General features: G+C 38.2%; 2 protein-coding genes across 2 annotated transcripts in view; one reads left to right on the forward strand and one right to left on the reverse strand.

Moving 5' to 3' along the window:
- The first annotated feature begins 3,362 nt into the window (after positions 1-3,362).
- On the forward strand, positions 3,363-6,549 carry LOC121406411 (prokineticin receptor 2-like). Its single transcript, XM_041597441.1, has one exon. It carries the CDS (start codon positions 3,385-3,387, stop codon positions 4,102-4,104), a length of 720 nt encoding a protein of 239 aa, XP_041453375.1. The 5' UTR covers positions 3,363-3,384; the 3' UTR covers positions 4,105-6,549.
- A 3,266-nt stretch (positions 6,550-9,815) lies between these two features.
- Positions 9,816-13,044, reverse strand: part of LOC121406423 (prokineticin receptor 2-like) — a 54,904-nt gene continuing 51,675 nt past the window's right edge. The window contains exon 3 of the mRNA XM_041597451.1: positions 9,816-13,043. Within this exon, the coding sequence (XP_041453385.1) occupies positions 12,281-13,043 (763 nt within the window). The 3' untranslated portion in view covers positions 9,816-12,280. The remainder of the gene's footprint in view (position 13,044) is intronic.

A 13,044-nucleotide genomic window follows, 5' to 3' on the forward strand; every position in this document is an offset into this window, starting at 1 on the left:
GGGACCCTGAAGCCTCAACCAGTCAATAGGGATTTTTTGCACTACGACCCAGAACGCTTCAAGAACATAGAAAATTTATTGTCAAATGCATGCCCTTCATGACAAAAAGCAACCAAGAAGTCTTTGTCGAATAAAAAAACAGCAGTTTTGTCCTGGACTCTGGACAAACGCCATATTTCCAATTTTTCGTCAGCTCCGAACGTAGGACGAAACGGCTCTTCCGGTTCACCAATTTTCGACAAAGACTTCGCAGCCGTTTTTTGTCATTTGACGGCCATTTTCATTAAATTGACTGTGTTCTTGCGGTGAGGAAATTCCCTAGTCTGAAGAAGCCAATGTTGATTCGAATGGAGAAAAACAAGTTGGTTCTATTACATGGGATGTCTTCGGGCCCCATTCGGCAAGGGGAGAGGTTGGAGTCCAATTGCACCCCATACTTCAACCTTAATTTGCAAGAAGTAAAGCCATACGCAAAGAAAGCATAATGATAAGTTTTGGTTAATACATGTATAAAGGTTTATGCCGTATATTTCACGTGTATTTTTTTAAATTTCAATGTTAGGAGTAGAACAACTTTCTTAACACTGTTCGCTGCTGCAACATTGAATACAAGCACATATATTTTTAAGTATCTTGGACCACACGTTAAAACGAATGCGCCATTCCCTTATATTTCAGCTTAAAATTTGTTTTTCATAACATTTAATGAAGATTTATGTTCTTGTAGGACATTACTTTCCCAAAATTCTGCAACTGGCGTAGAAGGGCGTAGTAAAGAAAGCAGTAACCATTTGTCACATTTTTTTTTCTAAACTAAGTATTATTTCAATGCATGATGGGAGACAATAGATACCCCGCTACCCCCCCCCCCTCCGTTATACCAAGCGGTGTGTGTGACCTACTGGTCAACCCTACACTCATACTTTCCAGATGGATTTTCACTCGTCACTGACGTCACAGATCACATGACAATAACAAAAAACATTAACACCACCACGCACAAGCTACTTCCAGAACCATCACTATCATCTATAGCTCCTTTGCACAAGTTTGGGGTTTCGAAAGGCGATTGCCCCCGAAATAAATAAATAAATATATTAATGATAAATAGATAAATAAATAAACCAATAAATAAATAACTAAATAAATAAATGAATAAATAAGTACAAAACAAAAAATATATTTTAGATTAATTCAGCTATGATTTCTGACCGGTTCGACATTTTGTAAGACTATAGTATTATTACACTATTATCAACAGAAAATCATTGTGATTTTTTTTGGGTGGCTTTCATCGATCGCACGCATTTTCAAAAATAGTAATGCACCGTATCCAAAACTAAGTGAATCATACTTCTTTTAAATTACACACATGTATATAAACGCTTAGTGTTTTACTAAGTAGGTTTGTGAAGCTTTCAGAGTTTAATCTTTCACCTTTTTATTGTCTATTTCCCGTATTTTGAACTAACCCTTCAGGGAGTATCTTGCCAATGACCATTTGAATGCAAGGATTTTAGTTGTTTATCACAGTTGTCAGTGACAATCATTGACAAATCACTTCGTGAAATCCTCCCCTCTTCCCCAATTATAGCCTCGCATACAACATCTCGCCATAACGTGATATTGTGGTGCTGTCTTGTCTTTCTGGTGAACTTTTTAACCCGGGCTTTTTAAGAGCTGAAAATCATTCCGGCGAGCCATGGTTGCAGGAGTAGACAGTTAAGGATGATGATACCAAGAGTGCCTGGTTGGTGATACCTTATGTTTACTGGGGTCATCCGTCAGTCGACATTCCCTGGGTATGGCCGGCTGTCACCGCGTCAACAAGAAAGAAAGAAAGAAATGACGGAAAAGCAAACTGGTCAGATACCAGTGCACGCTTCCATCAGGGCATGCGGGTTATCGCTTAGCAAACGCCTGGTGAGCGCTCACGTCAGAATTGTTTGTGCCATCTCCTTGTCATGAAGAGGAAAGAGAGAGAGAGAAATGATGGATAATGGTGTTATAAACCAGCAAACCCATTCATGACCAAGTTGTCCTGGGATGAATCACGATGGTTATTCGCAGAAAGTATGTTAGTTTGTTAATAGCTAACCCCATTCCATCCACCCCTTCCCTTGCTAAAATAAACCAACCAATTCATTGTCGAATTACGTGATATTAAAGTCGTACACCAGGCTATAAAAATATTCAGATTTGAAGATCTGACAAACAAAACACTTAAAATTTCATAAAAAGAATGGATTTCCCTTTTTGAGTGATAGAATATATATATTTGTATAAAACATCCCCCCCAAAAAAGCGGATAAAAAGGTATTCTTAAAATGGAACGACCCCCTCCCCCCACCATAAGTTCCGGTACACCAATGTCACGAATGATATCATAATACATCTCTTATTAGCGTGTACATTTTCTTGAAATTAAAAGTTTGGATTTGGTCTGATTATTTATTTTTAATAAAAGGATGGCCTTGATTTCCCCATTCTCTTCCTATATACATTACATCTTCTTCTGTCGTATTTCCGGCTCTGCATCTTGACAAGGGGGCTTAGGGGCTGTTTCTTGAAGCTGCTCTTCAAAACTACTCACAATCCTCCGATCGACTGGAATATGGAAAGCCAAAAATAGGTCACGTGGCAAGCCAATATGCAAACAATTGCATTTGCTGAAGTTGAAATATCCAGGAGACGATTAACAATCTGTACAGTTATTTTTCTGAGCATTTCTTTCCTTCGTCGAAAATATTATTTGAAATTCACCCATATTTTGTTATTAAGCCATTCATTATTTTGGGTCCATAGTTTGGCGCTTCACACTTCAATCGTTCGTAAACTCATGCGCACATATACAGATAGTTTTGTGAAACATGCCCCTTTAGCTATAGTCAGTATTAGGAAGTTTTCACTTCCACGACAAACGACGGATCTCCGAACATTTATTGTAAAATGCCTTTTATAACAAAGCACAACCAAGGAGTCTGTCTAGAAATTTGTGGATCAAAACAGCAGTTTCGTCCTGGACTCTGGACAAACTACATAGTTGCAATTTTCTCTTCTGTTTTCGAAATTTAGAACGAAACTGCTGTCCCGGATCACCAATTTTCGACAAAGACCTAAGCCAAATGTCGTTGTCATTTGAAACTGCTGTTCCGGTTCGCCAATATCAACACAGACCTCCAAGTTGTTCTTTATCATTTAATGGACATTTTCAATTCATTTACTTTGTTCCTGAATCCGCCCCCGTCATTGTGGTTGCGAAAACTCCCTATTGCTTCTTTTCTTTGATTACAGTCTCACACACACAAACAAAAATTTAATATCCATTAAAAACTGCGTTTCTTCTTTGTTTCTTCCAGATACCATGGTATTTTTAACCCTCTAATGCCTCGGATGAAGAAAGCGACATTGGTGGTGATCGTCATTGCTACCTGGCTTGCATCGCTTCTCGTCGCCACACCCACCGCCCTCTACACCAGAGTCTACAACGGAACGTGCAACGGTAGGGAATTCCGCTTCTGCGCCGAATACTGGCACGACGTCCGAGCCTCGAAGATCTACGTCGTTCTACTCTCACTAGTGGAGTTCTTAGTGCCCATGCTGATCATGGGCTGCATCTATCTGAGCATCGCCACCAAGCTTTGGCTTCACCGCCATCCTCCCGGCCACATGACGGCCCGCCACCGAGAGATCACCTTGGTCCGCAAGCAGAAGACGATCCCGATGCTTGTGGCAGTTGTGGTAGCCTTCTGCTTTTGCTGGGCTCCCTACTACGCCTACAACATTGTCGTCGTATTCCTGTACGAGGTGATAGAGAGACAGCCCTACTACCTTACCCTCATGTACGCCGTTGAAGGTCTGGCCATGCTCAATGCCGTCGTCAGTACCATCATTTACTTTGGCCTGAGCCCTGTATTCCGCAAGGAGCTTGTGAACTTGTTTGGAAAAGCCTTTGTCTGTTGCAAGTTGCCATCCATCGGCGTCTCCCAGACTCGGACGTCACACAGATCCAATGGCAGTCAGTCCTCCAATGTCCCGAGACTCAATGGCTACATCAATGGGACAAGGAAACCTACCGTTGAGACCGTAGACACACGGATATGACTGCGTCAGAGGCCAATCGTTATTCGCAAAATGGATCATGTGTGAAGTTGTGAAGACGTCAGATGATCCTAAAGGGGAGCCTCTAACGAAAGAGTTTAGAGGGCACTCAGTATTGCTAAACTCTTGTTGATATCACTGTGATTTTTGTCATGCACTTGTAAATGAAGAATTCAAAGACAACATTATCAATCTTTAGCGTCAAGTACCTAACTTAACACACGTCGAACGAACTGTGAATTCTCAGAATTTAATTGTAACAGCCAACTTCTGGAATTCTATTTTGTGTACTTTCATTGAAACAGTGTTTTCTTGTCATAGCAAGTGCAAAATCGGAAATGATTGTTTTATTATCATCATCATGTTGATGAAAACTGAACTTTAATATAAGTAATAACGATTTATGCCAATCTGAAAAGAGCTTTTTTTTACATTAATGTCTTGATTTTATGAAAGCTAATAATTCAGTATGTTATGCAAACGCTTGTCCTTTTGAAAGGACTTAGATTTATGTCTTCAAAATATTTTTATTTGATTTATTTGACAAGAGAAAGGTTGGAAAGAGATCTTTTGTGTATAGTATTCAACGTACGGGTTGACAGAACTGTGTGAATGAAAGTCTACTTTATTTTCTTAGCTTCAAACAAATCTTTAGATTTAATGGAATCTTTGCGTGCCTTCAGTGGAGTTTGTCTTATTTCAAGCAAGAAAAAACTGATTGTAAATATGAGAACATGGGTCTATTTTTCGTCTTTTGTAAATATATATTTAACTCTTTATTCGAATATCGATAAATGATACAAACACGTGTTGCATTGTATTTTTGCATCGTGGGCTATGAGAATTGTATAATGCGCATATACTTCAACGATTGATCAGTGTTAAGAAATGTTGTAAAGTTATGTATTATTGTCTTTTAAGTGGTGATATGGGTCTATATCTCGGCCCTCTGTGCACCATTTCGGCCAATCTCAGTCAGAGTTGCCTCTCTTATATCGACCTTTAGATCTGATAAGGGAAATATGGCTTCATGTGAAATGATTATTCAATGGTTGGAAACCGGTCGTTCGTTATCACTGGTATGTGATGATATATATTTTTTCTTAACAAAACGGATCAACTTCATTCATATTTACTTGTACTATAGAGGCCATATTAACAGGTGTTTTTTTTTTAGCTCCTTTGAGCAGATTTCTTCCCTCAAATTTCGCAATCAATTTACCATACAACCTCAATGTAAAATTGAATATAAAATGTCTACTTGTTTTGATCATTCTAAATGTTAAACAGGAATGGGTTGAACTTTAACAATCATCATGCAAATATTGAATGTCTTGTTACTTCAACCATAATGCATATCACCTTATCACCTTGGTCGTACATGTGGGCTATTTACTTACTGCTGTTTATATTCATGATATTTGCAATTGGTATTCAAGAAATTAGGGTAATGTTATATGTATTTTTTTAATTTAAGTTACAAGCAAAAACATTTACGTCATTTTCGTTAAATTTTGAGCAATATTTCGTTTCAGGCATACGAATTTAATTTTTCATACATGTAGGTATACCATGTGGGAAAATCAACGCAACGGTAGACATTGTCTTGTGTGGACTTGTATGTAAATGGAAATGTTGAAACAGTTTACACTGGCTTCAATGAAAGCACAAAGAAAAATAACCCACTGGCAGTTCATTTATTTTTAATGAGTTTCCGTTGCCAGAAAAGGGTTGCCTGAATCTGGATAGCATCCTTCATTACAGTAAGGAGCTTTCGCTCCGCGATGTATGGACGATTCAAGACAGAGAACTTTTATTGCCAAATGTGCGTCATGACAAAGACCAACCAAGAAGTCTTTGTCGAAAATTGATGAACCAAAGCAACAATTTAGTCCTTCAATCTGGGAAAACGATATGTCTGCAATTTTTCGTCCGCTCTTAAACTTGGGACGAAACTGCTGTCTCGGTTCACTAAGCTATGAAAAATACCTTAGAGCTGTCATTATCACTTGGTGGGCATTTTCAATAGATTTACTCTGTTCCTGTATCGTCCGTACCTAACGTAGTAAAAGCTTCCTCGTGATATGGGAACCAAACGAACATGCACGCCTCACTCATTGCTGGCAACAGCCACGCCCTGTTCACCATGTTCAGACCTAGTTTCGTATGGATAATGTCAAGAAAAACATTCAAACGAAGTGTGTTGGCGCTCGCCCGTGCGGATGCGCAATATGCGATTAGGTTTGCTATCTAATTTGATTTATTTATCTGAGCAACAGTCGTGAAGTTCCTCGTCATGTTTCTGAAATTCCTTTTGAATCTCAAATAATTTTTGCCATTGTAAAAAAAAATTATTAATTAAATAGAGTACCGAAGCGATGACGTCAGTTGCCATGGTGTCATGGCGGCTGAATGAAAGCGTGTGTTTTTCATAGGAGAAAATGGCTGCTATCGCTTGCAACCTATTTTTTTCAGACGAGCCAAAGTCATGTAAATGTGTACAGACGATCGACAGCTGTGACTGTTTAGAGAACCAGCCCGCCATGACACCATGGAAACTGATGTTACACTTTGATACTCTATTGTAAGCATTAGGGACGAAACATCTATGACGTGTTATTTGGAGAAGAATATCGTAATGTGCATGCGCAGAACAGCCAATCCTTGTCTTACGCATGCGCAAGAAAGTAGTTTTGGCAGATAAACTCGTCTTGATAAGGTGCGTCAGAAATCCGAAACTACCTATGACAGTATTTTTAATTTTAAAAAGTTCAAGACAAATTATCGGTCGGCAAAACGAATGTAAAATTGTGTTTGTTTTATGGATGGTGAATTATTTCACTGTATTGAAAATCCAGCGAACGTATTCAGGCAAGCGTATTCATGTTATCTTTTGTTATCGATGGCACTTAAAGCGAGAGGATTGCTGATGCAATTGCATTTCAAACGAGAAGTTTTTTCTTCATCATTTCCTTTATGATTTAGTCCAATTGAACTTCATGATAAATGATTAGATAGAAGGTAACTTTACCAGTGGCGCTTTTTCAGGAGTAAGATAATCATATTTGGTATGTTACTTACTTTCTTTTAGCATTGTACAGCACACATCTTTTAAAAAGAACATGAACGAAAGTGCTATGTATTCTGACTGTACAATAAGTTAAGACTATTCTTTTTCTCCTTACACGCAAATCATTTTAATCACGGCTATTTTCCCTCTTTGTAATCTTTATGATTTTTTTTACGATCTCTTTTTTTTTAATGCAAACACACATTTCGAAAGTAATGCTTTTTACGCTTATGGTCATACTGACATACTCATTTATATCATATATTTACTTTTATGTTCCGTAAAATATTGATAAACTCCTGACGAGATTGTGATTGGAATCTTCTTGCTTTAGTCTCTCGGTGCTAAAGATTCAACACCGGACCAACCAAACAATTTCATTATTGCGCAATCAAAGCTGGACCAAGTAACAATGACGTTGAAAGATCTTCAATATCGTCTAAGAAATTTTGTTGCATCAACATGTAATTATTTTGAATATGGTTATTATATTTATTTTGATTTGAATATGAATAAATCGTGGAAAGTAACTATATGTGTCAGACTTTTAATTCTTCTCTCGTTATTTTATTTAATGTTTCTATAAGATGAGGAAAAATTGAGTCTAGGATGGGAAAACCTTTGTTCCGATTACGAAGTTATCACCAAAAAAAATGAATCGGCTCCTAGTCATCTAAGTGTTCGAATAAATCCAATCGGACATGATTAATGACAAGAGTAACATCGTAACCTCGTAACTATAATAAACACCCGATCTGGAGTTAGTTTGAATAACTGATATTCCGACTTTTCGAGAATCAGCCCTTGCAAACGCATGTTCTTATCCGAAGCAAATGATTATGACCTATTTTTTGTGACTGAAATGTCAGAAATCTGGTCATTGAGATCAACTTTAGTGATTTAAAGTAAATATTAAGGTTTCAATCGTCCAAACATCCAATGGCACGAGTCATCCAATGCTTTTTTACCCAGGGTTAATTTACGCGGCAGTCACTTCTCGTACCATACTCATTAGACGGCGTTTATAAAAGCCTATACTAAATATTATTATGACGTCACTATATCTCCCACATTTCTTGTTTGGTATATGTGTTGTGTTTGAGTATTTTAGGGCAACTATGGATTCAAACTTACGGGGAGCCAGTCACCTATATTGAGGTACACACGCGTGACTAAAAAAATCGCACTAAATGGGCATTTTTGGCTGATCGTTGCGTAACAGGCGTGTGACGTGTTTAAGGTGTCAATTATTGGGCCAAAAATGTATGGAGGTAAAACGCGTATATTTTTACGATCGAGTTGTACTTGTCTCGGGAGCACAATCGTCAAAAATGCACCCGAAAATACTTAAAGATGGTATACAGATAATTTACCAATGGATAAAATTTGTTTAGGGTGGGTTTGTAATACCTGCATGTGGTCGCGCGTGTGTACAGCAATAAAGTTGAGCCCCCCCCCCCGGGCAAACATACCATTCGCTCGATTTCTGTAACAACTTCCACAATAGTGGACCCAATTCCAAAACAATACGTTGATCATATTTCTGTTACAAACGGTAGAGATTTTATCATCGTCATCATCACCAATATCATTATCATAATTATCACCATCATCAATGTCATCAATATCAATTTACACCACAACCACAATCATCATAATCGTTATCAAACAACACCATTATGAACAGCAGTGCCATTACCACTCATTTATCTCCACTATCGTGCTATCATCGTCAGTAATATCATCATGAACATCAGCGAAAACGTCGACGACAGATAATATTCATGTCACCATCTCATCAATCACAAAATCATCAGCATTATAATCACCATTCGGCAAACTCATGAATCTATTTGCATTTACGTTAACACACCCTTTTGAAAATGTTAAGAGCGTTGTTTAAGCCCGTCACTCGAACAAAGAGTTGCTCAAACTTTCAAACCATAGTTCAAACTTTCTTTAAAATTGCTAAAACGGTTTTAACAACTTGTTTAAAATTTTAAACAACCTTTTGAAACTTTAAAGAACTTGTTTGAGGGCGGAGTTGGCTCAGTCGGTAAAGCGTCTGCCTGTCAAACTAAAGGTCGTGAGTTCGAGTCTACCCCGAGCGGATGACCGAAGACTGCGTTGTGTGTAAACCTCTCTCCCCTGTTCCATAGATGCAGGTTATGTTACAATGACCCATAGATGCAGGTTATGTTACAATGGAAAACATTCCATCTCTCGGATAGGACGTTAAAAGGAGGCCCCGTCACTACCATTGCACGTTAAGAACCCATTGTACTATTCGTAGAAGACTCGGGGAAATCCCGGTGTAGTGGTCCACCTGCACTCCCCCAATCTGTTATATCACTATGACCTGGAGGTCATAGTGATTCCCTTCGCTTTTCACCTCTCAGGTGACGCCAAACAAATAATGATAATAATAATAATAATGATAATATCAATAATAATGATAATAAAAAGAACTTTAAACAACCTTTTTAGAACTTTGCACAACTTATTCTTCGAGTGACGGGCTTAAACAAACTGCTTAAAGTTTTAAACAGTGTTTATTTATTGAAGTTCACATCGCCTTACGATCATGTCGATTCGGCACAATAAAACCACGTCTTAAACACACGTGACAAAGTAAAGCCAGCTTGTGTGAACACTCGTTTATTTGTAATACCATACATCAAAACTAGTACTCTCTGCATCGTATCAAAACTATTTTGGATTTACCATGACTGTGTGACTTGGGAAATCAAATGGATATCAAATGAAAACAAAATAATAAAGATACAATCATGCTTCCTAATAAAGTATAAAAATTCACCAAAAACTTATAACAAGTATATATCAGAAAGTACAATGTATTTCCAATGATGAAACATCTGTTACGTAGTCAATAATAATATATTACTATCACAATCAAATCTTACATAAGCATGATAAGGTTAATAACGTAAGCACCTGAATTACGTATATATATTTGTATAGAAAGAAAGGAAACATAAATTCTCAATTTAAAATGATAAAAATACATTAATGTCAATTTGGTCATAAAGATATCACGAAAGTCACTGTCTAGTTTCAAACGTATGGTTTATTGTCTTGGTATTTCCATAATCCCCCCCCCAAAAAAAAAAAAACATACAAAGATCACCCATGGTTTTTGGTCGTGTAGGTAAATGATCAAAAAGTCAGGTTTAGTGGATATACCGTCTCAAAAGCATGACAATTAGTGTTGACATTGAAGCGTAAGTATATATCGGTCGGTTTGATAAATTTTGTATACATCCCCATGTTATGATGTCCGCCAGACATCGTTAAAACGACAGATGTTTCTTGTCAGGATGATATTTCTTATGTGAAGAATACAAGAAGAAGGGGAGGAGGAGGAGGGGGTAGAAGAAGGAAATGAGAAATATGAGATAAAAGAGAAGAAGTTGAAAGGAATACAAGAAAATTCCAAGAGAGGCAGAAAATCGCATACTGTCCCTTTGTGGTCTCAATCACAAGGAGATTATCACTACTGTTATTTTTATTATTACTATTATTATTATCATTATTATTACTATTATATTACAACCGAAGGGAAAAGGCGCTATATCAAATGTCTTTTGGATTGGATTGATTGGATTCTTATATTATTGTTTTTATTATTATTATTAAATAAATATCATTATTTTGGTCACTATTACCATTGTTAAAATCAAATACATGTAGTATCGTAGTTTCTGTTATTTAAATACCATTAAGAGATGTAGAAACGAAATGAGGTAATAGAAAAAAATATCGGAGTAAATTTACTTTTTCAGAGTTTTAGAAGAAGTAAAGTAATAAATATCATTAAGTAATGTACAGACAAGTACTTAGAAAATGTGTGATGCACAGTTAAGATGCTGAGCGCCAACTTAATCATTAATAAGAAATAAACACTTAAGTTTCAACGACGATTTTGTTTGTTTGTTTTATTTTCGATGTTATATAACCGATTTCATTCTAAAATGGTATAAGAGTTGTTGTTGTTTTTTGCTACAAAAGTGCAAAAATACGAAAAGCATTGCAAACTCGTTTCCTTGGGCAACATATTTTACAAGTAGAAATGGTAAAATTGTATATGGCATAGTGCTTAGAATCATGATGAGTGAATATGATAGGCGCTGTGCATCATACAAGTAGTTTCTATTTACAAAGTAAAATTCAAATACAACTTTTCCCGATCGCATAGTGTGCACATGCACATACCAGTCGCACTCCATCGTGATTGCGTTTGATGAGGAGAAGAGTGCACAACCACAGTGGTATTATCATGAGCCATATAAGACCTATATATCATACGTGCAGTGAATCTAAAATGAACGATGCAATGATGTCTTTTCCATATGATAAACGTGCATTATTACCGTTATACCGCGGTCGCATCGATCAACAATAAGTGTACCGCGGTCGGAGACAACGGCGCGGTAACTACGGTGATTTCCGTAAATTTAGGTAAATGCGAAATCTCCCACACTTTTTAATCTGTCCTGCTAATTTGCAGGTACATCCTTCTGCACAGATTACGAGTTATTTGCTTTCACACTGTCAAAACCGGTATTTGATATTTGGGCTGGTGTAAAAGAACCTTGTGACAACAACGTTGGCATAAAACGAGGCCATTCTCTGTTCCAGTCTTCATTTATTAACTGTCATGTTTATGAAAAATTTTGGGCTTTCGTAAATAGAACCTCTGACATCTACCAGCTTGGGTCCGTCCTCAAGTAGGATGACGGATCATCCGGTATTCCTGAGCAATAAACTAAACGTCTGCCAACAAACCTCTTCCGAGTCATGGTATTCCCTGCATGTCTCGTCCTTCTCACTTCCCCCCAATTTTGATTTCACCCGTTACTTAAAATGTATAGTAAGAAATGAAGTCTGTGGCGTAATTCTGGTCAGTCCTGATCGGCATCAACGAACGTAGAGGGCGTTAAAACTTTGCAGAGTTGTTCTGGTGTTGGTTATTGTAATTCTGTGGTGTTGACACTCTCCACGTTCGTTGATCGGCATTTTTAATGAAGGAAAGTAATCTCTCATCCTTCTACAAGGTGCATCAATATTTTTCTCTTCCGTGTTACCGGACTACAATCGAGCCTCGGCAGTTTGGTCAGAGCTCTTCCGCACCAGCCCTACCTGAATGTAGCCATTGCGTCCTTGAGATATGTTACTGTGAGTATTATTAGGTGTGTTGAACTTCTCCTTGTCCATGTCGCTTGTTCTGTTCCGACCTGATGACTTCCGTCCAAGGAGGTTGGAAGCCATGGTGGTCAGCTCGGATCTGAAATTGGGGCTCATCAGGAAATAGATAATGGTGCTGATGACAGAGTTGAGCATGGCGATGCTTTCGACCACGTAGAAGAGCGCAATGTGGCCCGAGTAGTTTTCCAGGGTGTCCATGGCGAAGTACACCGCCAGCGTGTAGGCGTAATATGGAGCCCAGCATACGAAAAAGGCAACGACGACGGTGATAAGCATAGGGATCGTCTTCTGCTTGCGAACGAATGTGATTTCACGGTGTCGCTCTGTCTGGTTACCCGGTGGCGTTCGGTGCATCCATAGCTGCATGGCGATCTGCAGGTAGATGGATCCCATGGTAAAGAACGGTATCAAAAACTCGAAAACCGTAATGAAAGAGATGTAGATTTTACCAGCGAAGAGGTTGTGCCATAATTCGAAGCACTGGTTCTGCATCTGGCCGGTGTGGCAGTTCTTGAAGGTGGTGACCTGGGTTTTTAGAGGCGTCGGTAACGTTACCGAGATGGACACGATCCAGATGGATGCAACGATCGCGCAAAGCGTCGACTTCTTCATCCGAGGACGCAGCGGTCTAAAAATACCAATGTACC

Source organism: Lytechinus variegatus, chromosome 1, assembly GCF_018143015.1.
Source record: "Lytechinus variegatus isolate NC3 chromosome 1, Lvar_3.0, whole genome shotgun sequence".
Classification (NCBI taxonomy): Eukaryota; Metazoa; Echinodermata; class Echinoidea; order Temnopleuroida; family Toxopneustidae; genus Lytechinus; species Lytechinus variegatus.

Excerpts from the sequence above, each read along its gene's own strand:
- LOC121406411 (XM_041597441.1), top strand. The coding sequence starts at position 3,385 with ATGCCTCGGATGAAGAAAGCGACATTGGTGGTGATCGTCATTGCTACC.